The sequence below is a fragment of the Ciconia boyciana genome, chromosome 24, assembly GCF_034638445.1.
Source record: "Ciconia boyciana chromosome 24, ASM3463844v1, whole genome shotgun sequence".
NCBI lineage: Eukaryota > Metazoa > Chordata > Aves > Ciconiiformes > Ciconiidae > Ciconia > Ciconia boyciana.
The window spans coordinates 4433002-4458308 of NC_132957.1; the positions used below are offsets into that span (position 1 = coordinate 4433002).

A 25307-nucleotide genomic window follows, 5' to 3' on the forward strand; every position below is an offset into this window, starting at 1 on the left:
CAACCCCTCTGTCCCCCCACGTCCACCCCCTCTCCTCCGTGCCCACCCTCTCATGTCCGCCTCCCTCTGTGTCCGTGTCCATCCCCTCGCGTCACCGCCCCTCCACGCCCACCCTCTCGCGTCCGCGTCCCCCCGTCTCCACCACCTCCGTGCCCGCCCCTCCCGGTCCCCACCACCTCCGCCGCGCTGCCATCGCCCTTTTAAGAGCGGCGAGCGCGGGCGGGGGGGGGGGGCGGCGTTGCTGGAACAGCCGCGCGGGGGGAGGCGGCGGCGCGGGGACCCCCGGCCCGGCGCGGCGGTTTCAAGCTCCCCCGCGGGCGCGCGGCCGGAGCCGCCGGGGCCGGGGCCGGGGCCGGGATGGCGGCGGGGGACCGGGGCCGGGACCGGGGCCGCTGACAGCCGGTGCCGCGCCGCCGCCCCAGCATGTACGCCAAGGGCAAGGGCTCCGGCGTGCCCTCGGACGGCCAGGCCCGCGAGAAGTGAGTGCGGCGGGGGCGGGCGCGGGCCGGGGGCGCGGAAGTTTGCCGGGGCGGCCGCCGGGGGAGCGGGGACGGAGCGGGGAGGGGGGGGGGGGGGGCGGGGGGCGGGCGGACCCCCGCGGCCCCGCCCCGCCGGGGAGCACCGGCAGCCGCCGCGGGGCAGCGGGAGCCGTCGGGGCTCAGCCGGACACCGGGACACCGGGAGCCGCGATGTGCCCCGGGGCCACCGGGAACCGTGATGCGCCGCGGGCATTGCCGTTCCCCGGGGCCGCCGGGAGCCGGGATGTCCCTCCCCGGGCATTGCCGTCCCCCGGGTCACCGGGAGCCGGGATGCCCCCCCCGCCCCCCCCCCGCCCCGGGCATTGCCGTCCCCCGGGGCACCGGCAGCGTGACCCGGCATCCCCGGCTGTGCCCGTCCCCGCCGTGTCCCGGTGCTCGTGGGCCGCGGCTGTCCCCGGCGAGGGCTTCATCCGTCCCCGGGGCACCTGCCGGAGCCGGGGAACTGCACCCCGCGGCGGCCCCTGGAGCCCGGCCGCCCCCGTGGGGTCCCCGCGGGTCCCGTTCCCCGCTGCCGGGGGGTGGCGGAGCACCGGGGCCGGGTCCCCGGCATCCCCCGGAAGGTCCCCGGCCAGGGGACCCCCGCGGTGGCACTCGCCCCTCGGCCGCGTCCCGCGTGGGACGTGTCACCCGTCTCATCCCACCGAGCGGAACCGGGGTGGCCACCCAGGTGATTGGGCCGGTTGCCGTGGAGAGGCGCCTGGTGTCACCGGTGGGACTCGGTGTCACCGTGATGCCCGTGGGGGTCCCTTGCGGGGAGGTGACATCGAATCCCCCCGGTCAATTCTGAACTTATTTAACGGGGGCTCCATCCTGACCGTCCCCCGGTGTCACTCGGGGGTCCCCCCTTTTGGGATCTGTCGGATGGGGATGTCACCGTGCCGCTCCGGCGGTGACGGCTGCGGAGATGCTGTCCCCGCAGCGGGGCACCCCAGGGCCGGGGGGGTCCCTGGGGTGGGGGGGGGCCATGCCCAGCCCTGACCCCCTGTCCCCATCCCCGTCCCCGCAGGCTGGCGCTGTACGTCTATGAGTACCTGCTGCACGTGGGGGCCCAGAAATCGGCCCAGACCTTCCTGTCGGAGGTAAGGGGGGGGGGGCAGCACCTCCTGGCCCCCCCCATCCCATGGGCTTGGGGCCCTGCAGCCCCCGCGGCTCCCTGAGCCCATCCCCGGGGCGTCAGGCCTGGTAAGGCCGTGCCTGACGGCCCCTGGTGTCCCTCTCCGCAGATCCGATGGGAGAAGAACATCACGCTGGGCGAGCCCCCCGGCTTCCTGCACTCCTGGTGGTGGTGAGTGGGGGTCGGCGGGGGGGGAGCCGGGAGCGGTGCTGGACCCCCCCTCTCCCCACGGCTGTGGGGCTGGGCGGGGGGCTGCCCCCCCCTCCCCGCGCTGCCGCCACATCACCTCGTACCCCATAAACCTGCCGCTCTGCTTTTCCCATCAGCGATTTCGGGGGCCCCCCGCCCCTCCCCTCACATCCCGGCTACGCCCCGGCCCCCCCCCGCCCGGCCCCTCCAGATGGATCCAATTTGGCACCAAGCGTGGGGCGGGGGGGGGGGGGGTCCCAGCCCGGGGCCGGACCCCCCGCACCCGGGGGGGCCCCAGCAGAGCACCCCGGGGGGTGATGGTGATGCCGGATGGGGGGGGTCATGCTGGGGGTCTCGCCCTGGCGTGGCCGTGCCGGCGAGGGGGGCTCAGCGGGCGCAGGATGCGGCCATGCCGGGCGCCGCGGTGTCGGCACCGCCGCATTTAGCCATTTCCAATAAACGATTAGTTGGTGATTTATGGGGGGGGGGGGAGACAGCGCCGGAGGGGGGGGGGCACGGTGCCTTCCAGGCCCTTAACCCTCCTGCTGCCGGCACCCGGCCACACTCCCCAAATCTGGGGGGGGGCACCCAGAAACAGCGCTGGGGTGGGGGGGGACACGCATACCACCGGCCCCTCCGCTGTCCCATGCCCACCCCGGAAGCCGGGGCGGGGGGCACGGGCAGCGGGACCCCCCCATCCCGCCCTGGGATGCTGCAGCCTGATGTAAAGTCCCAGGAATTTGGGCTCCGGCCGTAGCGACCGTTTCCAGGGAAAACAGGCGGCAGCGCCGGAGCTGGGAGGCCCCCGCCATGCCGGGGGGGGGACACGCACGCACGGCACCGGCACTGGCCCCCCCAGCCCCGCCGGCCATCGGTGACACGAGTGTGGCCGGGCTCAGCTGGCAGTGGAGGACCTGCCGCGGGGCCCGGCGGGCGAGGGCGGTGTGCGGGGACGGGGACGCATCTCAGGGGGGTCCTGACCCGCTGTCCCCCCCCTCCAGTGTCTTCTGGGACCTGTACTGTGCCGCTCCCGACCGCCGGGAAACCTGTGAGCACTCCAGCGAGGCCAAAGCCTTCCACGACTACGTGAGTACCGCGCTGCTGGGGGGGCTCCATGCCCCGCTCCCTCCCCCCACGCTGCCCCCCCCCGCCACCGGTGAGACCCCCGTGCCGAGGACGCCGGCGGTCCGGGGGTTAATGCCGGCTCTGCCAGCCCCGGCCTCGCCGGCGTGGGTGACCTATTTTGCAGGGCGACGCGGGGGGGGGAGTAATCCCTGGGGGCCTGGCTCAGCCCCCCCCCCCCCAGGGACCCCAGCGTGCCCATCCCCCGCCGCCAACCCCACGGGGGACAGGGACCCCCGGATCCGGCCCCATCCCATGGCGTGGGCAAAGTAGCGGGCTCTCGCTTCCCAGCCGGGGGACACCCCAGCAGGGTTGGGGTCCGTCTGCCCCCCTCCTCCCCCCGCATCGCCCAGTGCCCTGGGGGCCACTGCAGTCCTGGGGCTCGGTGGGACCCCCCCGCCACCGGTGGGACCCCCTCGCCACCGGCAGCTCCGCTCCTTATCGGCGCCAGCCTTCGTCGAGTTAATCATTGGCACAGAGTCAACAGCCCGGCTGCCCGCTCCTGCCGGGGCCGCAGGCAGGGCCGCAGGCAGGCGGGGGGGGGGGACACAGGGGGTGGCAGGAAGGGAACCGGGTCCTGGGGTGGTGGGGACCCGCCGGGGGGGCTGCGGGGGGCACCGTGCCCTGGGATGGGGGATGGTGTGTGGTCCCAGGGTGTGGGATGCAGGATGCTGCGGGATCCACGGTGCTGTGGCGTGCAGGGTGCCACAGGGTGCAGAAGGCCGCAGGGTGCGGGGTGCTGTGGGATCCAGGGTGCCGAGGGATGCGGGATGCTGGGGGATCCACGGTGCCGCAGGGTGCGGGATGCTGGGGGATCCAGGGTGCCAAGGGATGCGGGATGCTGTGGGATCCATGGTGCCAAGGGATGTGGGATGCTGTGGGATCCACAGTGCTGCAGGGTGCGGGATGCTGGGGGATCCAGGGTGCCGCAGGATGTGGGATGCTGCGGGATCCACGGCGCTGTGGGATGCGGGATGCTGCAGGATCCATGGCACTGTGGGATGTGGGATGCTGTGGGATCCACGGTGCCGCAGGATGTGGGATGCTGTGGGATCCACGGCGCTGTGGGATGCGGGATGCTGCGGGATCCACGGTGCTGTGGCGTGCAGGGTGCCACAGGATGCGGGATGCTGCGGGATGCTGTGGGACAGGCGGTGCCGCGCCGCGCGGGATGCTGTGGGATCCACGGTGCGGTGCAATGGGGGATGCTCTGGGGTGTGCGGTGCCGGGGGACGCAGGATGCTGCGGGGCCCACGGCGCTGAGAGATGCGGGATGCTGTGGGGTACGCGGTGCCCTGGCGTTCAGGCTGCTGTGGGATGCAGGAGGCCGTGGGCCACGCGTTGCCCCCGACCCTCTCCCCATCCCGCCCGAGCAGGCTGGAGCCGCTCCCCCTTCTCCCCCCTCCCTCCCTGGGTGCTCGGCACCCCACAGCAGCACCCAGCTTGGGGTAGGGGTGGGGGGGTGACCGCGCTGCCCTCCGGGACGCCCATCGCCGCTGCGGGGACGGCGGGTCCCCGTGGGTGCGCGTGGGCACGCGCGTGCCTGCGCCAGCGCCGCGGGGGCTGCCGGGGCCAGGGCTGCAGCAGAGCCCCCCCCTCACCGCCCCCGGCCCCCGGCGTGGCGCAGAGCTGATTTCCATGCTGGAATTAATGAGGCTGCCGGTGCGGTGACGCCAGGGACGCGGCGCAGGTCAGGCCGCGTTGCCATGGCAGTGCTGCCTGGCAGGCAGAGCCGGGGCGCTGGGGACCACTGCAGGGGACCCCCCGCAGCCCCCGTGCTGCACCCCGCGGGATGCCCGGCACGGCCGAGTCCCCATCCCGGTGCCCGCCGACCGCCGCGGCCAAACCGGTACCCACGGGGTGAACTGGGACTCCCCGCCACGGAGCGGGTGCCCCTCGCCCTCCCATGGGTGCTGCTTGGCCGGACACCCCGGGGCGCATCGGGGACCCCCCCCATGAGCGCTGTGGGGACGGTGACCCCCATCACCAGGGGGGTCCGGCGGGGTCCGACCTGCGTGCGGAGGAGCGGTGGCAGCAGCCGGGCCTGCAGCAGGGTTTGGGGTCTCCCCCCGGGGTGCAGCGGTGCGGGGAGCCCCCAGCCTGCCCCCCCCCCATCTTCCCCCCCCCTAATTTTCTCCCTCCTGACCTTGAGCTTGCAGGAGGAGCCGAAACTCCCCAACCTGTTGCCATGGCAACTCTGCTTTGCATCACTGAATGATGGGGGCGGGGGGCCAGAGGGGCCCAATTCAGTCCCCGCCATGGTGGGGGGTCACAGCATCGTCCCCCTTGCGGGGCTGGAGCCGGCGGGGGGGGCAGCGGTGGCCCCGCTTTGGGCTGGGGGGTCACGTGCTGTCCCTGCGCTATGGGGCAGGGGAGTGGCGGGGTCCCCAAGAGGGGACAGGGCCCGCACCCCGCTCTACCTTGGCTCTGTCCCCAGCGGGGGGGGGGGACAGGGCTTGTGCCCCCCCAGGCAAAGGCTGCCCTGCCGTCCCTGGGGCAGCTCTGCGGGTGCTATATCGGCCCCACGGCCGTGGGGTGATGCTGCCGCCATCTCACCCTTCACCCCTCCCCGCACCTCCCGGGGCGATGGGGATGGACCCACTGGTGGTCCCCTGTGCTACGCTGGGGTGGGTGGGCACCGTGGTGGCTCCATGATGAGCACTATGGTGGGCTCCACGATGGCTCCATGATGAGCACCGTGATGGGCTCTGCGATGGCTCCGTGGTGGGGCCATGGTGGGCTCCATGGTGGGCTCTGCGATGGCTCCATGGTGGGACCATGGTGGGCTCCATGATGGGCTCTGCGATGGCTCCATGGTGGGCTCTGTGATGGCTCCCTGATGAGCTCCATGGTGGGACCGTGGTGGGCTCCATGGTGGGCTCTGCGATGGCTCCATGGTGGGACCATGGTGGGCTCCATGGTGGGCTCTGCGATGGCTCCATGGTGGGACCATGGTGGGCTCCATGGTGGGCTCTGCGATGGCACCATGGTGGGCTCCATGGTGGGCTCTGCGATGGCTCCATGGTGGGACCATGGTGGGCTCCATGATGGGCTCTGCGATGGCTCCATGGTGGGCTCTGTGATGGCTCCCTGATGAGCTCCATGGTGGGACCGTGGTGGGCTCCATGGTGGGCTCTGCGATGGCTCCGTGGTGGGACCATGGTGGGCTCTGTGACGGCTCCCTGATGAGCTCCGTGGTGGGACCATGGTGGGCCCGTGGTGGGCTCCCTGATGGCCACCATGCTGGGCACACAAGCCCAGTGCCACCCCATCACCCCAAACATCCCCAAGGTGTCCCCACCCCGCAGGGGCTCCCCACGCCTCACCACGACCCCAGGGCCCGGCCGGGGGGGGCCGCCGTCCCCTACCACAATGGGGGCCAAGGGGTTAGCGAGGAGGAATGCTTGGGGGGTGCAGGGCGCTGGGGGCAGTTTGGGGATGGGGGGGCTGTGCCTGCAGCCCCTGGCCCCCCCAGTCCCTGCCCCCCCCCGTTGGTTTTGCTGCCTGCACAGACTCCCATTGTCTTGCAAATGATCCCTGGGGCTGGGGAGCGCCTGGGGCCCGATCCTGCAGCTGCTAAATGAGGCTGGGGGCCCTGGGACACCCCCCCCCCCCCTCCCTCCAGCCCCCGTGGCCACGCCGTGGGGCGGGGACCCCCAACCAGGTGCCTCTGGGCACCCACCGTCACCCGTGTGCCTGGCGTCACCCGTCTCCCAGGCGTGACCCGTGTACGTGGCGTGACCCGTGTGCCCACCGCAGGAGCTCCCCGGGGTCTCGCCCTCCCCAACCGGCGTCCCCATCCCCATTTCCGCACCGGCAGCACCCACGGGTGCCCCAACCCCGTCACCCATCGGTGGGTGATGTCCTCCTCCAAATGCAGCCGGGGCCTCCCTCTCCCCGCGGGGCCGGCAGCGGGCTGGGGGGGCCGTGGGGCGGCGCGGGGCCCCCCGGGTGGAGGGGGCAGCGCGAGGTTCCCCCCCTCCCCGTTCTCCTCCTCCCCTACAAATTGAAACCAGTTGTGGCGGAGGGGCCGAGCCGGAAAGCCGGCACATTCCTTCCCTTAACAGCTCCCCTCGGACGGGGCCGGCAGGCGAGTGGGGCCAGGGCCCCCTGCCCGCACCCCCTGGCCCCCCCCAGTTTGGCTGCGAGGGGAACACGCCGGGTTCTCCCCGCGCTGCTCTCTTGCTCGCGCAGGGCGAGCTCGGCCGGCTCGCTTGGCCTTACCGTGTTGGCTCGGCTGCTCCGTGGCTGGTTGGGGACGTGAGGATGTGGGGACAGGGTGGCCCTGGGGCTGGCGGCACATGGGACACGCTGGTGACCCCACGCCGTGAGGGTCAGCCCCCCCAGCGCCGCGGCACAGAGGTCCCGGGGATGGAGGCTGGATGCGGCCCTGCCCGCTCTCCCGTGGGGTGCCAGGGTGGCACCGGGGGGGGGGGGGGGGTGCCGGGGGGACCCCCCCCCAAGTGCTGAGCTCTCCTTTCCCCGCAGAGCGCGGCGGCGGCTCCCAGCCCGGTGATGGGGAACCTGCCCCCCGGCGAGGGCATGCCGGGGGGGCCCATGCCCCCCGCCTTCTTTCAGGTACCAGCCTGCCTGCACCCTGCCGGGGGGGCTGTGCCCCCCCCCCCCCCCCCCGGGGCTGCGCTGCCTGCGGGGGGGCAGCTCCCACGGGTGGGGTGTCGCCCCGCTGCACGTGTGAGCGCACGCGCGTGAGCGTGCATGTGAGGTGGCGTGTACGTGAGAGAGCGGGCGTGCACGCGCGTGAGCTTGCTTGTGCGTGAGCGTGCAGGTGTGAGCGTGTGCACGCGCGTGTGAGCGTGCAAGTGCGCGAGCGCCGCGTGTTTGTGCTCGCAGCGTGGGGCGTGAGCACGCCCGCGTGTCCTTGCAGAGCTCCGCGTGTGCATCTGAGCGCGTGTGTGTGTGTGTGCATGACGCAGGTGTGTGCACAGAGGGCTCGTGTGTGAGTGCGTGTGTGAGCACACGTGTGTGTGTGAGTGCGTGTGTGCGTGAGTGCGTGTGTGAGCACACGTGTGTGAGTGCGTGAGTGTGTGTGAGCGTGCGTGTGAGTGCGTGAGTGCGTGTGAGTGCATGTGTGAGTGCGCATGAGCACACATGTGTGAGTGTGTGTGAGTGCATGTGTGAGTGCGCATGAGCACACGTGTGAGCGTGCGTGTGAGCGTGCGTGTGTGAGTGCGTGTGTGAGTGCGTGTGAGCATGCATGTGTGAGCACATGTGTGTGACTGCGTGTGTGAGCACACGTGTGTGACTGCGTGTGTGACTGCGTGTGTGAGCACACGTGCGTGAGTGCGTGCGTGAGTGCGTGTGTGAGCACACATGCGTGAGTGCGTGTGTGAGTGCGTGTGTGAGCACACGTGCATACGTGCGTGAGTGCGTGTGTGAGTGCGCATGAGCACACGTGTGTGAGTGCGTGTGAGCATGCATGTGTGAGCACACGTGTGTGAGCACACGTGTGTGAGTGCGTGTGAGCGTGCATGTGTGAGCACACGTGTGTGACTGCGTGTGTGAGCACACGTGCGTGAGTGTGTGTGTGAGTGCGTGTGTGAGCACACGTGCATACGTGCGTGAGTGCGTGTGTGAGTGCGCATGAGCACACGTGTGTGAGTGCGTGTGTGAGCGTGTGTGTGAGTGTGTGTGTGAGCACACGTGTGTGAGTGCGTGTGTGAGTGCGTGTGTGAGTGCGTGTGTGAGTGCGCATGAGCACACGTGTGAGCGTGCGTGTGTGAGTGCGTGTGAGCACGCGTGTGTGAGCACTCGTGTGTGACTGCGTGTGTGAGCACACATGTGTGTGAGCACACGTGTGTGTGAGCACACGTGTGTGAGTGCGTGTGTGACTGCGTGTGTGACTGCGTGTGTGAGCCCACGTGCATGCCAGGGCCCGTGCACACCGTGCTGGGGAACCCGCTTGTGCTCCCCACGCTGTCTGCAGGCGGCTGCATGACCTTAGCGTGTGCGCACGCCTCAGCCCCGCGTGTGCGTGTAGCTCTGGGGGGGGGTGTTACACGAGCCGGGGCCCCCCCTTCCACGCCGCGGCACAGCCCGACCCCTCCCCACCCCCAGTGCTGCCCCTTCCCCACACCGCCCTGGGCTGGGGCCAGCCCTGTGCCCCCCCCCACACACACCCCCCCCACACCGGGGTGCCCCCCCCCGGGGGCCGCTGCCCCCCTCCCCAGGCCCCCCCGCCCGTAACCGTGTTTTATTTCTCTTGAAGGGACCTGCGGGCTCTCAGCCATCGCCCCACGCCCAACCTCCGCCCCACAACCCCGGGGCCCCCATGCTGGGGCCGCACAGCCAGGTAAGGCTGGGCACAGCCCGGCAGCCCCGGCCACCCCCCAGCGCCCGCAGGAGTGCCCCGGCCCCCCACCCCCACCCCCGGCCCCCAGGGTGATGCCGCAGCCCCCCGGCCCCGGCTCGCCCCCACCCCGCTCCCTTCTCTTGCAGCCCTTCATGTCCCCCGCTACCCCGGTGGCCCCCGGCCCCCGCTCCGGATGCCGAACCAGGTGAGGTGGTCGCGGATGGGGGACCCCCCCCACGCCACAGTGGGTGCAGACTCCTCTGGGTGGGGGGTCCTGCAGCACCCTGACCCACTGTTTCCCCCCCCCCCCACTTCGCAGCCTCCCGGGGGTGTCCCCGGCTCCCAGCCGCTGCTGCCCAACGCCATGGATCCGGCCGCACGGTCGCAGGGTGAGTTGAGGGGGGGTCCCTGTCCCCACTGTCCCCATGTCCTTTTGTCCCCCTCGCCCCTCCCCCGGTCGGTGGGGGGGTGCTGCAGGGTCTCACGCCTGCTCCCCCCCCCCCACTTTGTACAGGGCATCCCGGCATGGGGGGCCCGATGCAGCGCATGAACCCCCCGCGAGGCATGGCCGGCATGGCCCCCCAGGTGAGGGGGACACGGGAGGACGGGGACTGGGATGGGGACGGGGACGGGGACAGGAATACAGGGATAGGGATGGGGATCGGTTTGGGGTCAGGGATACGGGGATGGGGACATGGAAGGGGTTGGGGACGTGGATGGGGACAGGGACAGAGGGATGGGGATGGCGATGGGGACGGGGACAGCGATACGGGGATGGGGTTGGGGTTGGGGACAGCGATACGGGGATGGGGTTGGGGACAGCGATACGGGGATGGCGATGGGGACAGGGACAGCGATACGGGGATGGGGTTGGGGACAGCGATACGGGGATGGGGATGGGGTTGGGGACAGCGATACAGGGATGGCGATGGGGACGGGGACAGCGATACGGGGATAGGGATGGGGTTGGGGACAGGGACGGCGACAGGGATGGCGATGGGGACGGGGACAGCGATACAGGGATGGGGATGGGGTTGGGGACGGGGACAGCGATACGGGGATGGCGATGGGGTTGGGGACAGGGACGGGGACAGGGCTGGGGATGAGGAGGGGGTTGGGGACGAGGACAGGGAGATGACAGGGAGACAATGATGGGATGGGGACAGGGAGACAGGGAGGGGCTTGGGGACAGGGACGCAGCATCCCGGACCCCGCTGACCCCCTGCTCTCCCTGCAGACCTACGGCAGCGGGATGCGGCCCCCCCCCAGCTCGCTGGCCGGCCCTGGCATGCCCACCATGAACATGTAAGGCACCTGCCCCCCCCGCGCCCCCCGCCCCGGAGCGGGGCAGGGGGCCCGGGTGGCTGCATGGGGTGGGGGGGGGGGCCCCAGGGACCAGCAGGACCCGGACCCCCCCTCACCTTTCCCTGTTGCCTTCCAGGGGCCCCGGTGGCCGCGGGCCCTGGCCGAACCCCAACGCCAACTCCGTAAGTCGGGGGGGGGATGCCTGGTGGGGGGCTGGGGCCATGGGGGTGCTGGCTCTGTGCCCCCAATGCTGACCCCATGCCCCCCCCAATGCTGACCACCCCCCTTCTTGTCGTACCCCCAGATCGCCTACTCCTCCTCGTCCCCCGGGAACTATGTGGTGAGTATTGGGGTGCACTTGGGGGCGGGGGGGGGGGGGGGCTGGGCTGCAGCCAAACCCACTGTGCCCCCCTAACCCGCCTCCCTCCTCTCCCCCTCCCCAGGGCCCTCCCGGGGGTGTTGGCCCCCCTGGCACCCCCATCCTGCCCAGCCCCGGGGGTGAGTGTCTGCAGGGAGCGGGACGGGACGAGGCACAGGGGTGGGGGGACATTTTGGGGGGGTGGAATTTGGGGTGCCACGCTCACCCACCCCCCGGTGTCTCCCCCCCCCACAGACTCCACCAACTCCAGTGAGAACATGTACACCATGATGAACCCCATCGGGCCCACGGGGAACCGGCCGAACGTGAGTGATGGGGATGGGGGGGGACGGGGATGGCGGGGGGTCCCGCATTGCTCACTGCCCCCCCTTCCCTTCCCTTCCAGTTCCCGATGGGGCCTGGACCGGAGGGGCCCATGGGTGCCATGAGCACGATGGAGCCGCATCACATGAACGGATCTTTAGGTGGGTACCCCCCCCCCCATCCCCACCCTGGCCGGGGGGGGGGTGTCCCCCCCCCAACACCCCAGCACCCCGGGGACGTGGCGGTGGTCCCCAGCCTGGCCGTGGCCGCATCCTGCGGTCCATGAGCTCCATCTGCGGGCAGCCGGGCTCCGTGCAGGCCCCCGCCGCGGCTGGGGGGGCCGCAGGGATGGGGGGGGTAGAGGGGGGTTGGGGGTGGGACATGGAGGGGGGGGGGGGTCACCAATGCACGGCTGTCGTCCTTGCAGGCTCCGGGGACATGGACGGGCTGCCAAAGGTGAGTGTGGGGACCCTGAAACCCTGTGTGGTGGGACCCCCCCATGCACTGGGACCCCCCATGCACTGGGACCCCTGTGCATGGGCAGACCCTGTAGTGCTGGGACCCCGTGCACCAGGACTCCACGTACTGGGACCCCATTTATTGGGACCCCCCTCTCCATGCACCAGGACCCCATGCACAGGGACACCCCCACCATGTACTGGGACCCCATTTATTGGGCCCCCTATACACTGAGACCCCCCATGCACTGGGATTCCCCCCGCCATGTACTGGGACCCCATTTATTGGGCACCCCCATGCACTGGGACCCCCATGGACTGGGATCCCCCCAGCATGCACTGGGACCCCATGCACTGGGACCCCCCATGGACTGGAATTCCCCCCCATGTACTGGGACCCCATTTATTGCCCCCCATTCACTGGGACCCCCACGCTCCAGCACCCTGCACCATTTCCCCCCACTAATATTTTTTCTCCCCCTCCCCAGAGCTCCCCAGTAACCTGGGGGCCCTGAGCAACCCCCGGCACCCCCGGGACGACGCCGAGCTGAGCAGCAATTTCTTAAACCCCTTCCAAAGCGACAGCGTAAGGGACCCGGCAGGGACCCCGGGGACCCCCGGGGGGCAGGCGGCGAGGGCGGGGGCCCGAGGGGCGCGGCAGCCGGGGACGGGGGGGGACAACGACGAGGTCCCCGTGGCGGACCCCCCCAACGGCAGCGGGGGGCTCGCCTTGGCCGAGCGGCCGGGAGGCGTGAGGTGGGCGGTGTGGGGGGCAGCGGTGTGTGCCCCCCGGCCCCCCACCCCGCTAACCCCCTGGTGTCTCCGCTCTCTCTAGTACTCGCCCAGCATGACAATGAGCGTGTGAGCCCAGCGCCGAGGCCGCCGACAGCCAGACGCCCACACACACCAGAGAAAAAATAATTAATAATAATTACCAACACCCCCCCCGCCCCCCCCCCCCCCAAAAACTAAACAAAAAAAAAAAAGTGGAAAAAAATTAATAATAATTAGAAATAAGTCAGGCGACTTATTTACTGCCCACCCACCCTCGCCCAGGGCAGGGACCACCCCAGCGCTGGGACCCCCCCCTTTGGGACCCCCCCCCCCCCCGGGGTGGGGGCAGGCGCTGGGGTGGGGGTCTGGCACCGGGGGGGCGTGGGGGGGCTGTTGTGGGGGTGTTTTGTCCCCCTGGGGTGGTGGCAGCCTCCCCCTAAGCGTGGGGAGGGGGATTTTGGGGGGGGGTTCATGGCCCTGTGCCCCCACCCATGGCATGCTGCCCGGCTGGGGCACATGCACTTAATTGCAATTAGCTGCAATGCTAATGAGCAATGCCCCCCCCCACCCCGCAACTGTCTGGGAGGGTGTGACCCCCCCTCCCAGTTCTCCCAGTACACCCCCGCTGGGCAGCCCCCCATCCCACCGCGGGGGGGCGCATAGCCAACCCCAGCCCTGCCAAAGCCCTGGGGGGGGGCCGTACGGCCAGCACAGCCCACCCAATGCAGGTGCAGCCCCCCCCCCAACCCGGGGGCCCCCCAGGCTGTGCGGGGGGGGGGGCCCAAGCCATACCCCCTCCATGGAGCACCCCCCAAGCGCTCTATAGGGCAGGCCCCAGTGCAGAGAGCAGCCCCCCGGCAGCGAGCCGGCCCCGGGGGTCCCCGGCCCCCAGCCCCGTCTGCGTGCTCAGCCAGCACTGTGATCCCCGGCCCCCCCCGAGCGCCAGACCGGGGCCCCCCCTCGCCCCCCCCCAGGGACCACTTGTAAAACTTTAATATGAAGGAATTTTTTTTGTGTGTGTATTTTTTCTGATTTTTTTTTTTTCCTCTTTTATAACAGAAAGGACCTCAAACCCCCCCCTTGCCCCCCACCTCCCCCCAAAAACTGCTGCCGCACACCCCGGCCCCTCCCTGTACAGCCCCGTGCCGGGGGCCCCATTGTGCCCCCCGCTGAGGTGGGGGGCAGCCCCCAGCCCCCATAGGGGTAGTGCCTGCCATAGGCGTAGTCATTCTGTGTAGGGACCCCCATTTCTAGTCCCCAGAGCCTTTAGAGCCCCCGTTGCTTATCAAAACAAAACGGGGACCCCCCCAAGAAAAAAAAAAACAAAAAAACAAAAAAATAAAAAATATACAAAAAAACCCAAAACAACAAAAAACCCCAACCCCCAACACCCCCCGCATCAATAAATGTAATTTGATTTTTTTTCAGAAGGTGCCGGCCTTCGGCTCTCGCTTCGCCCGGGGCTGGGGGGGGCCAGGGGGGCCCCAGGAACCAGGCGAGCCGGGGGGGTACACGATGTGCTCCGGGTTTATTGGCGGGTACAAAGCTTCACAGTTTCGAGTTGGCGTTGGAGCCGGGCAGCACCGAGCGCTTGGGGGGGGGGTATGGGGGGGGGACAGGCGATGGACACACCCCCACCCCCAGACCCCAAATCGACCCCCCCACCCCCCCAAAAAAAGCCGATACGAAATACAAAAAGGTGCCCGCCGTTAGTCAGCCCCGTCGACGTGGAGGGGGGTCCGGGGGGGTCCCAGCCGGGGGGTGCCGGGGCAGGGGTGCCCGTTGAGCTGGGCGGCCGCCGGTGCCTTCTTGGGGGCGAGGGGGCAGGTGGCCCCCCCCGGGCAAGCGCGCTTGGGGCTGGGTGCTGGCCGCTGCATCTTGTGCTCCAGCAGCATGTGGTTCTGGGGGGGCAGCCCCAGGCAGGCCCTGCAGGGGGAGAAACGGGGGGGACTCAAGGATGGGCACCCCAGTACCGGGGAAGGGGGACGTGATGGCACCGCGCACCCCGCGTGCCAGGAGCCAGCAGCGTTGGGGACACTGCGTGTTGGCCACCGCGACCCGTCGGGCTCGGGCGCTGGGACCTGTTGGTGTTGGGCAACCTGGGCATTGGGCACTGGGACCCATTGGCATTAGGCACCCCCTGGGCACTGGGACCCACTGGTGCTGGGACCCACAGGCATCAGGCGCTGAGACACGTGGGCACTGGGCACCCCGGGCATTGGGCACGGGGACCCACGGGTGCTGGGACCCGTGAGCACTGGGCACCGGGACCCATCGCGTCGGGCACCAGGACGTGTTGGTGTTGCACAACCCCTGGGCCTCAGGTACTGGGACCCACTGGTGCTGGGACCCACAGGCATTGGGCACTGGGGCCCACTGGTGTAGGACCCCCTGGGCATTGGGGACCCCGGGCATTAGGTACCAGGGTCCGTGGGTGTTGGACACCCCGGGCATTGGGACCCATCGCATTGGGCACCCCAGGCACTGGGAACCAGGGACCCATCCGCACTGGGACCCTGTTGGTGCTGGGCATCACCGGGACCCACCAGCACTGAACACCCGGGGCACTGGGACCACATCACGCACCAGGACGCATCGGCATTGGGCGCTGGGACCCACCAGTGCTGGGCACAGGGACCCCACTGGTTGCACGGGCAGTGAGCGCCAGCACCACCCACCAGCGCTGGGCACCAGGACCTGCTGGATTTGGACGCCCCATGCATGGGTGCCGGGCACCCACAGGCACTGGCACCCACAGGCATTGAGCACTGGGACCCAGGTTGGCACCCTGGGTATCAAGCACCTCCTGCAAGCCTTGGGTGCCACCAGGGGCAGCGGGGTGGGTGGGAGCTGGCACCCACGAGCACAGGGACCCCCGGGGTACCTCAGGATGTTCTCGATGCAGCTGCGCTGGCGGAAGAGGGCGTTGACGACAGGGGTGCCCTCGGGCACCAGCGGGGCCTTGCAGAGGAAGGCGACGATGGAGAGGACGCTGTGGAAGCCCTGGAACTCGGGGTCGGCCTCGGTGCAGAAGGTGACACGCTGGCACAGCTCCGTGAGGATGACCAGGTCCAGGATGATGGGGCTGGCCAGCAGCGAGTCCTGCGGGCACCAAGGGGCGGGAGGTGAGCCGCTCCTCGGGGACACGCCACCCCCGGGGACACCCCAGCCACCCCACGCACCTCGCACGTGTTGTGGATGACGATGGTGTTGGTGCCGCCCATCATGATCTCCGACGTGTACTCATCCAGCGCACGCTTGCTGTCCCCCACGTAGGGGACGTACTTGATCACCACCTGCGAAGCGACGTCCCGTCACTTCCCCGTCACCCCCATCGTCATCGTGTGTGTGTCCCCCCCCCGGCCCCTAACTCACGCAGTGGTCGGGTTTGTCCTGGGGACCGTAGAGGACGGGGTTGGCCTGGACCGTGTCGTCCACCACGTTGCTCTTGGAGATCTCCTTGGAGCGAAACTGCTGCGGGGCTGAGAGGTTCTTCCCGTCGTTGTTCCCCAGGTGGTTGTAGCTCACGATGGACTTGGTCTGGGCAAGGGGTGCAGGCAGGTCACCCCCCATCACAGGCAGGTGTCCCCCCCCGGGCTGCCCCGTCCCCACGTACCTTGAGTCCGGCGCCCACCAAGAAGTCCACCAGCACCGACTTGAGCTTGGTCTGACCTGACTTGAAGTCATCGCCGCAGATGAAGACGCGGCGCTGGGCAGCCAGCTCCACTGCCCCCGGCACGAAGGTGTTCTGGGGGGAGCCGTTGATGTAGGCACAGCCCTCCAGGATGCTGGCCACCGCGAAGAGTGTGGACGGGGACACCTCCAGGCCTCGCTGTGGGGACACGGGGCGGCTCAGCGCTCGCAGGGCGGTGTTGTCACCCCCCGCCCCTCCCCGGTCCCCTCCCCTGTCCCCTGACCTCGATGGCCCGCAGCAGGTTGTCGGCAGTGTCGTTGAGCCCCGGCACGACGTCGCAGAAGCGCTCGGTGTTGGCCGTCCAGAGGACGATGACTTTGTCCACCCCGCTGGTGTCCTTGAAGTCCCGGATGTCCCTGCGGATCTGCTCCACCTGGGATGCCACCGAGGGGGACGCATCAGCACGGTGGCATCCCCTCCGTCACCTGCGTCCCACCACCGTCCCACCAGGACCTGCTCAGCCATGGACCCACGGAGGACGTTGTCCGCCCGCTCCTCCTGGTTAGCGGCGATGAACTCGGGGATGTAGATGGAGGGTCGGGGCTTCATCTTCTCCAGGTGGGGCCAGAGCTGCTCCTGCAGTGGCCAGTCCAGCACCTCCGCCCGCCGCATGGCCTCCGCCAGGTTCAGCGAGGAGATGTCCCAGCCTGGGGGACCGGGGGTGACCAACCACTCAGGGTCCCCCACCCCATCGCGGGGTCCCCCCCGCGCCCCACCTACCGTCGAAGACGATGTCATTGGGGTGCACCATGGGCAGCAGGTCCCGGAAAGGCACGTAGACGTCGCCGGCAGGGCCGGTGCCCAGGCAGACGGTGGAGGCTTGGAGCAGGGAGCCGTAGTAGTTGGCTTTCTGGGATGGGGAACGCAAGGATGAGCCACCGGCACCGGGGGGTCCCCAGCACCCCCAAACCGGGGGCCGGGGGCTGCAGACCACCTCCGCAGGGGCAGGGAGGAGACGGGGCTGCGAGACCCAGGTGCAGACGGGAGCAGCTGAGCTCCGTGTCCCCATCCCTGCGGGACACCTGCAGGACCTGGGACCTCGCTGGGGACACCCACCTTGCGCCCCGTCTTGGTCATCCAGGACAGCCCCAGCTTGTTGGCCAGCACGGCTGCCGTCACCGTCGTGCCATTGTTGCCCCCCCAGCCCACCAGCATCACCCCCAGGCGGGGGACCTGCCGCCCCGTCCGGAAGGTGAAGCGGGTTGAGCACGGCCGCACCTGCGGGACAGAGACAGGGGACACGTGAGGATGAGGAGAGCCACCGCCGAGCCCCGCTGGCAGCCCCCTGCCCGCCCTGCCCGTACCTTGGTGACACCATTCTCCTTGCAGACGTGCACGGTGCTGTACGTGTACTTGGCCTCGATGAAGTCCTTGCTGTACGTGACATCGGGGCTCTCCACAAGGAATGTCTCTGCCATTGTTCCCGGAGCTGGAATAGGAGGAAATGGGTGTCAGCCCCGCAGGCCTGGCACGCCGGGCCCCCCCCCGGGCCCCCCGCCCTGCCGGGACGCGGCTCCAGCACCGCTCCCTGCCAGGCTGTGCCGCCGGTGGGGACCGTTGGCTCCCTGCCCCACGGCCTCCCAGCGTGGCGGTGGGGCTGCCACCGCGGCCCCTTTCCACGCGCGCCCCGGCACCGGCTGCTGGCCCCGGGACAGGCAGGGAGCGGAGGGGTGGTCGCTTCCCGCCCCCCCCCCCCCCCGGACCCCCCCCAGCCCCAGGACCCCACTGGGACCCCAACAAGCCGGGAGGGTGCAGGGTCCCCGTCCTGCTCGGGGCAGGCAGGAGGCTGTCCCTGCTGTCCCCTCCCCGGAGGCACAGGAGGGCATGGGGGACTAGGGATGCTCCCAGGGGACACGGGGACCGGGCTGTCGCCACCCCTCGGGATGCGGGGGACGTGGGGATCGAGCTGTCCCTGTACCGGGGGTGGCAGAGGGTGCAGGGGACACGGGGACAGGGGGTGTCCCTGCCCGCTGGGGTGGCACAGGGGACGTGGGGACAAGGGCTGTCCCCGCTCCCAGGAGTGCACGGGAGTTGGGGACAGGGGCTGTCCCCGCTCCCCGGGGTGGCAGAGGGTGCAGGGGACGCGGGGACAAGGGCTGTCCCTGCTCCCTGGGGTAGCACAGGGGACGTGGGGACCGGGGCTGTCCCCGCTCCCGGGGGTGCCGAGGGACACGGGGAACGAGGGCTGACCCTGCCCGCCCCGGCGTGTCCGGGGGCACGGGGGGACACGGGCCCGGGGCCGCCCCCGCTCCCCAAGGACCAAACCCCCTCCCGGGCCGCCCCCGCCCTCCCGCGGGCACTCACCGGGCGCGCTGGAGGCGGCGGAGCCGGAGCCGGAGCCGGTGCCGGTGCCGGTGGCGGTGCTGCCCCGCGGGGGATGATGCGATCGCGGCTGCGGCCGCCCCGGCTCCCGCCGCTTAATCGGCTCCCAGGACCCGCCCCCCCCCGGCCCCGCCCCCAACCGGCCCCCGCGCGCCCCCCCGCACGTGCCCCGCCGCCACCGGCACCGGCCCTCCCCCCGGGACCCCCCCAGGTCCCCCCGGGCCCGGCCCCGCGGCAGGTGCGGGGCGGCCCCGGGCCCCGCCGGCGGCTCTTACCGGGGGGGCGGGGGGGGGGCGGCGGCCGCGGAAGCGGGAGGCGAAGGCGAAGGCGGAGGGGAGCGGCCGGTGACCCGGGAAGGGGAAGTGGCGCCGGGGCCGGGGCCCGGGACGGGGCCGGGGGTCCCGCCGCCGCCTTCCGGCTATTGACTGCCCCGGGCCGGCGGCTTCCTGCGCTGCCGGGGCCCTGCGCCTTCCCACGGGCAGCGTCCCACGGGCCCCGTCCCACGGTGCCGCTCCCACGGTGCTGCCAGCCCCACCCCGGCACCGGCATCCCGGCACCGGCGCCCCAGCACCCCGCAGCCCCTGGCATGGGGACCCCAAAGGCCATGGCCCCAGCACCCTGCAGCCCCTCACATGGGCACCCCAGAACCCCTGGCACCGGCACCCCAGCACCCCACTGCTCCCAGCATGGGCACCCCAGAGCCCCGGGCACCCTGCAGCCCCTGGCATGGGCACCCCAGAGCCCCGGGCACCGGCACCCCAGCACCCCAATGCTCCCAGCATGGGCACCCCAGAGCCCCGGGCACCCTGCTGCCGCCAGCATCAGCACCCTGCAGCCCCCGGCATGGGCACCCCAGAGCTCCTGGCACCGGCACCCCAGCACCCTGCAGCCCCCGGTGTGGTCCCCCAAAAGCCCATGGCAGTGGCACCCTGCAGCCCCTGGCATGGGCACCCCAGAGCTCCTGGCACCAGCACCCCAGCACCCTGCAGCCCCGGTGTGGTCCCCCAAAAGCCCATGGCAGTGGCACCCTGCAGCCCCTGGCATGGGCACCCCAGAGCCCCGGCACCAGCACCCCACAGCCCCCAGCATGGGCACCCAAAAGGCCATGGCAGTGGCACCCTGCAGTCCCCCCCGTGCACCCCAGAGCCCCTGGCACCAGCACCCCACTGCTCCCAGCATGGGCACCCCACAGCCCTGGGCACCCCAGAGCCCCGGGCACCCTGCTGCCACCAGCATCAGCACCCTGCAGCCCCTGGCACGGGCACCCCAGAGCCCCTGGCACCAGCACCCCAGCACTCTGCAGCCCCCAGCGTGGTCACCCAAAAGGCTATGGCACCAGCACCCTGACACCCCACAGCCTCCAGCACGGGCACCCCAAAGGCCATGGCAGTGGCACCCTGCAGCCCCTCACATGGGCACCCCAGAGCCCCTGGCACTGGCACCCCAGCACCCCAATGCTCCCAGCATGGGCACCCCAGAGCCCCGGGGCACCCTGCTGCCGCCAGCATCAGCACCCTGCAGCCCCCAGCATGGGCACCCCAGAGCCCCGGGCACCGGCACCCCAGCACCCTGCAGTCCCTGGCGTGGTCACCCAAAAGCCCATGGCACCAGCACCCTGCAGCCCCTCACATGGGCACCCCAGAGCCCCTGGCACCAGCACCCCAGCACCCTGCAGCCGCTGGTGTGGTCACCCCAAAGGCCATGGCACCAGCACCCCACAGCCTCCAGCATGGGCACCCCAGAGCCCCTGGCACCAGCACCCCAGCACCCTGCAGCCCCCCGGTGTGGTCACCCCAGAGCCCCTGGCACCAGCACCCCAATGCTCCCAGCATGGGCACCCCAGAGCCCCGGGCACCGGCACCCCAGCACCCTGCAGCCGCTGGTGTGGTCACCCCAAAGGCCATGGCACCAGCACCCCACAGCCTCCAGCATGGGCACCCCAGAGCCCCGGGCACCGGCACCCCAGCACCCTGCAGCCCCCCGGTGTGGTCACCCCAGAGCCCCTGGCACCAGCACCCCGCAGCCCCCGGCGTGGACACCCCACAGCCCGTGGCAGCAGCCCCCTGCAGCCCCCCCATGTGCACCCCAGAGCCCCCGGCACCCCTGGCACAGCTCCCCCCGCCCCTCGCCCCTCCAGCACCCCCCGCCCCGCCGCCCCCCGCCCCGGTAGCCGCCGGCGGCGATGCCGGGGGGGGAGGGGGGGGCAGCCGGGCCCTGTGTGCGGCCGCACCCCCCATGTCGGCCGCGGCAGCGCGGGGGGTGCCGGGGGCCGCTCCCGGCCGCCGCGGAGGAAGGACAGCGGGGCAGCGAGGGGCCGTGGCTGGCGCCCCGCTCCGCGGCCCCCGGGGCCCGGCCGCCTTTCAATGGGCAGGCCCCGCTTCAAAGGAGCCCCCGGAGCAGGAGCAACGCCCGGGCGGGCCCCGGCCCCTTCCCCACCCTCGCTCCCCGCAGACGTGGCGAGGACAGCTCTGCTCCCCGCCGCCGCCACCCACCCGCCCGCCCGGGGCCCTGGCTCCGTGGGGGGACGCTGCCATCGCCGCCCATCCTCCTGGCACGGAGGGACGGGACCCACCGGGGCCGACCCCGGGGGCACCTGCCGGCGGCCGGGAGCGGGGCGGCCGCGGGGAGAGGCGGCGGCGGCGGCGGCCGGGCACGGCGGTGCCGGGGGGCCACGTCCGGCCCCTTGGCCACGGAGGAACAATGATCCCTTGGTGCCGGGCTGGAGGACAAAACGAGCCCCGCGCTGGAATGCCAGTGCCTCAGCAAATTATTGAAACAAAAATAACATTTCTTTGTACAATAATCCTGGGGCGGGGAGGGTCCGGGCAGCGCTGCCAGGGGCCCAGAACTGGTATTTTTCCACTGCTTTCCTTTTTTTTTTTTTTTCTTTTTTTTTTTTTTTTCCCCCTTGCCCCCCTCCCATAACTCCCACCATTGTTCCTTCCCCCACTCCCTTCCCACTCCTCCCACGCTCGGCACCGCATGAGCGGGGCTCCCTTGTTCCTGCTTGCCCAACGCGTTCATGGGCCGGGAGCCCGGGCCGGCCGCCCAGCGCCTTCGCTCCCCAGCTGCCGGGGGCTGGCGGGGGGCCAGGCGAGCCGCGGAGCCATAGCGACCGGACCGCTCCCCCAGCAATGGTGCCCACCCCCCCTGTTCCAGCAGATCCCCCCGCCCGCCATCCCCAGGGAAGGGCGTCCAGGCCACGAAGCCCCCCGGGAGCCCCGGTTGCGGGACAAACTCCTCGGTGGTTCATTATAAGCAGGTTCAGGGCCTGATTCTGCACGAGCCGGTGCTGCTGGCGGAGATGCTCCGTGGGCTGGGAAGGGCTCGGTCGCGGGGGGATGCAGGCAGGACCCCCCCCTCATCCCCCCCCCAGCAGGTCAAGGCCAACCCAAGCAGCCCCAGATTTATGTGTTACAGACACACAAACAGCCCTGGTGCTCCCTGGCCACGTTTTCCTCCGTTCACGTTTGGGTTTTTTCCCCTCGTGTAAACAATCCCCAGGCTCTGACCCTTCGTTATCTTTGCCTGCGCCGGCCGGCTGCTCGCAGCTCCTTGTCCTCTCCTCCCTATCCCTGTGCCGTCACCCTCCGGGTGCCGCGTGCCCAAGGACGGATCCACGCATGGAAAGGGACAGAGGAACGGGTTATCCGGGGGGGGTCGTGCTCGGCCATGGAGGTGCAGCAGCTGCGCTGCAAGAGGGACCAGCACCATCAGACCATGTCAAGGACAAATTATTCTAATGAGCTTCCTCCTGTAAACGAGCCCCCAGCAAAAGGTGCACAGGAAAAAACCCAGGGTGTTTTGCCGTGTTTCAAGCATCCCTCAAAGCTGACCGGGGCAGCCAGGACGCTGCAGGGTCATCTCTGCCCTCCCACGTGTGCGTGACCCTAATTTCAGGGCAGCTTGTGCCCGATATGGTGCAAAGTGACACTTTTGCCAGGTGTGACCTGAATTATCAAAGCCCAGGGCTTCTCGTGAACCCGCGCAGCGAGCTCAGCTTCGGTGCGCAGGAGGGACACACGGACGCAGCCCAAAATAGATGCTGCTCCTCATCCCCACGCCGCGGTCCCCAGGGAGGGCCGGCGGTTGGGCTCGCAGCTGGGTGCAGATAAGGAGGCAGCGGCAGGCACGGGGCTGGCTCTGGCACAGCAGACACAGCCAGTAAATTTCCACTGGGGCAGCTCCGAGTTAATGAGCTCAGTGCGTGACCCCAGCCAGAGCAGGAGCTGCCAGCGGTTGAGAGGAATTCCCCAGGACAGCTGGGACGGGAAGGGACAAGGGACCCTTCCTGTATGAGCGTCCCCATGCACGTCCCCACGCAGGTCCCAGGGGACAGGAGCCCTCAGGTGAACAGCCCAGGGGTGAAGCTCCCATGAGTGAGGAATTAAGGATGGTAAAAGGGGGGCGCGGGGGGTTTAGCTCGTCTCAGGGGTGACATCTGAAACTAAAAACCTGATGATTTGGGGATTTGCGAGAGCGTCAGCTCACCCAATGCATCTCGGCTCTCGCTCCATAACCGAGTGCCCCGTGCGAGCAAAACCTCATCAGCCGTGGGAGCACTGCCTCGTGCTGTTGTGTCAACTACAAGGTCAAGGCTGGCGAGACAGGACCGAGCAGAGCCCTCCCTGTTCCTCCCCACCTTTAAAAAAAAAAAAAAAGCCAAGGCATTTGTAAGACATTACTTGATTGCTGGATTATTTTCTCTTTCTCCATATTTTGCTCTTTTGGAGGTAGAATCCAGAGCGAGCTGTGGATGAACACGGGCTCCTTATGTACACGGGTGGATCAAGCAAGACCTACAGCCAGCACTTTTGGTCTCGAGGCCAGTGAACCTGTGACTGTCATCCCTGTTAGAGGGGATCCCAAAGCAGGCAGCACAGCAACCACTGAAGGAAAAGAGAAGCTATTCAGAGCATATTATGGTACTGAGCAGTTACTGGAGTGTTTTTATACTCTTATTTTATTTTGCTTGCTCCAGCCACGGTGAGCAGCAGACCCAGAGATGCTGCAGAAGCCAGGACCAGAGCAAGCAGCCACCGTGACAGTAGAAAAAAGGGACAAGGTCTCGATACAACCGAGATGCTATTTGTATCCTGAGCTTTAGCCGGATGATTCAGACCCGCGGGTGGAGGTGGGAGCTCCAGCAGCGTGGACAGGCAGCCCAGCGGCAGCGTCTACACCGGGCTCATCCCCACCTCGCTGCTCTGGCAGCATCGACATCCCTGTTCCAGCTCCCCGTGGACATGACTCACCCCCCCCCCCACGCAAGCAAGCTCCGACGTCAAACCCAGCTCGGCCCACCGGCAGGGAAACGCAGCAGCCCCTTCCACAGATGCAGAGCAGCCAAGTGGCAGCACCTGAACGAGGTCTGGACCCACCCCAGGAGCCCCAGACCAAGGCTACGTGCTGTCAGAAAGAGCCACCATAACCTAGGAAGCTCCAGCATCCTCAATCCCGAGGGAAGCAGCAAGGCCCTCACTTGCCGACACCACCTCCTGCCCAGCTCCGAGCCCTCCCGCTGCTCCTGCCGAGCCCCGTCTGCCCGGGGCCGTGCACCCTCCAGGCTGCGGTGCTCTGTGCTCGTAGGACCCCTCTAAACCTCCCTGCCGACACCAGCAATAGGTGCCTCTTTGAAAACAGCTTTTCCCCCCAAAACAACCTGGGCACTAATGCCATTGGAGTGGGAAGACCCCCAGCTCCTGCCACCGCACGGAGATGCCGATCCCACTGCAGCACCAGAAAAGCTTCCCCAGAGAGCAAGGCTGCTCCGTGGCAGCATTTCTGGGCGAGAGCTCTCCCCGTACGCAGCAAGCGGCTAGAAAATGGATGGCCCACACCGAGCACCTTTCCCTTCTCGTGTTTCTTACCTACAGCTCTGATACTTAAACTCACTCAACTGACTCTGTTCCTTTAAGTTTCCTGCTTTCAAACTCCACGCCAGCCATCTATCACCTTTCCCTTTTGAGTTTTCTTGCAGTAGGAAGCACTGAAAAGAAATATACAACCTTATTGTTTGCTTGTTTTCCAATACAGTGAATTTATTATATGTTGCAAAATCAGCATTCAGCTTTTTAGTGTACAAAAAAAGACACTAGCTCTTAAGAAAAGATTAGGAAAGCTGAAGACTATGCTGCCTTTAAATTGTAACATTTTGGCAAAGTGAAAAGCTCTTTTGTAAACTCCAACTCCATGGCTCAATATAGTTTTATCCACAGTACAATATTACAAAGAAAAACACAGTATCAATAAGTTAAGATCATACTTAATCACCTAGAACTGGTTTCTATTAACCCAAAAAGCACAAAATTTGCCTATAGCTTCATAATCTCTAAAGAAAAAAAAAAAGGCAGATTCGACTACAATTCTTTAACACAGTCCAAAAGAAAAGTGAAGCAGAAAGTTGTTGAATGCTAATTGGGTCTCACAGTTTGGATATTCATTAAATATTTTCAGTTTTTATATTCAAATTTTAGAAGTTCCAGAATATACATGTAAATGTACACAATACATCTTTGTATACAACTCTGTTTGCAAAAATATCTTATAGCAGATGTATAAAGATTGAGATCCATCTCTATCCCCCTCCCCCCCCAAAGCAACAAAAAAAAAAAATACCCCATTCAAAATATTAAGGATCAGAAGAAGTGTTTCCATGGAAGAATTTACTCATCCTGGGTTTGTAGCTGCTGCCTCTTCTGCCATCCGAGTTTCGGGTTCCTCACGCACCGCAGTCGGAGATGGAGTCCCACACCAAGCCCCGCGGCTCGGCACGCAGCCGGGTGGGCACTGGGAAAT

The 25307-nt window shown here is 68.5% G+C and overlaps 2 protein-coding genes across 2 annotated transcripts; one reads left to right on the forward strand and one right to left on the reverse strand.

The window, feature by feature from the left end:
* The first annotated feature begins 240 nt into the window (after nt 1-240).
* Nucleotides 241-13459, forward strand: SSBP4 (single stranded DNA binding protein 4). Its single transcript, XM_072845380.1, is given in 19 exon segments — nt 241-479; nt 1546-1618; nt 1763-1824; nt 2844-2928; nt 7453-7542; nt 9191-9274; nt 9421-9427; nt 9430-9479; nt 9594-9663; nt 9789-9859; nt 10512-10579; nt 10716-10761; nt 10884-10919; nt 11023-11077; nt 11193-11263; nt 11344-11422; nt 11689-11723; nt 12210-12305; nt 12555-13459. Coding segments are annotated over 19 exon segments (1164 nt in total). The 5' UTR covers nt 241-423; the 3' UTR covers nt 12585-13459.
* A 543-nt stretch (nt 13460-14002) lies between these two features.
* On the reverse strand, nt 14003-18623 carry ISYNA1 (inositol-3-phosphate synthase 1). Its single transcript, XM_072845377.1, has 11 exons — nt 18492-18623; nt 17492-17616; nt 17244-17405; nt 16908-17037; nt 16641-16834; nt 16411-16560; nt 16110-16325; nt 15869-16033; nt 15676-15789; nt 15378-15595; nt 14003-14419 (listed from the first exon to the last, which is right to left on the reverse strand). The coding sequence occupies exons 2-11, from the start codon at nt 17603-17605 to the stop codon at nt 14203-14205; spliced, it is 1680 nt and encodes a 559-aa protein (XP_072701478.1). The 5' UTR covers nt 17606-17616; nt 18492-18623; the 3' UTR covers nt 14003-14202.
* Nucleotides 18624-25307: the final 6684 nt, after the last annotated feature.

Coding starts and splice junctions, on each gene's coding strand:
- ISYNA1 (XM_072845377.1), bottom strand. CDS start 17,605: ATGGCAGAGACATTCCTTGTGGAGAGCCCCGATGTCACGTACAGCAAG. Junction 16,835..16,907: donor CAATGACATCGTCTTCGACG/GTAGGTGGGGCG, acceptor CCGGTCCCCCAG/GCTGGGACATCTCCTCGCTG. Junction 15,790..15,868: donor AGGACAAACCCGACCACTGC/GTGAGTTAGGGG, acceptor GTCGCTTCGCAG/GTGGTGATCAAGTACGTCCC.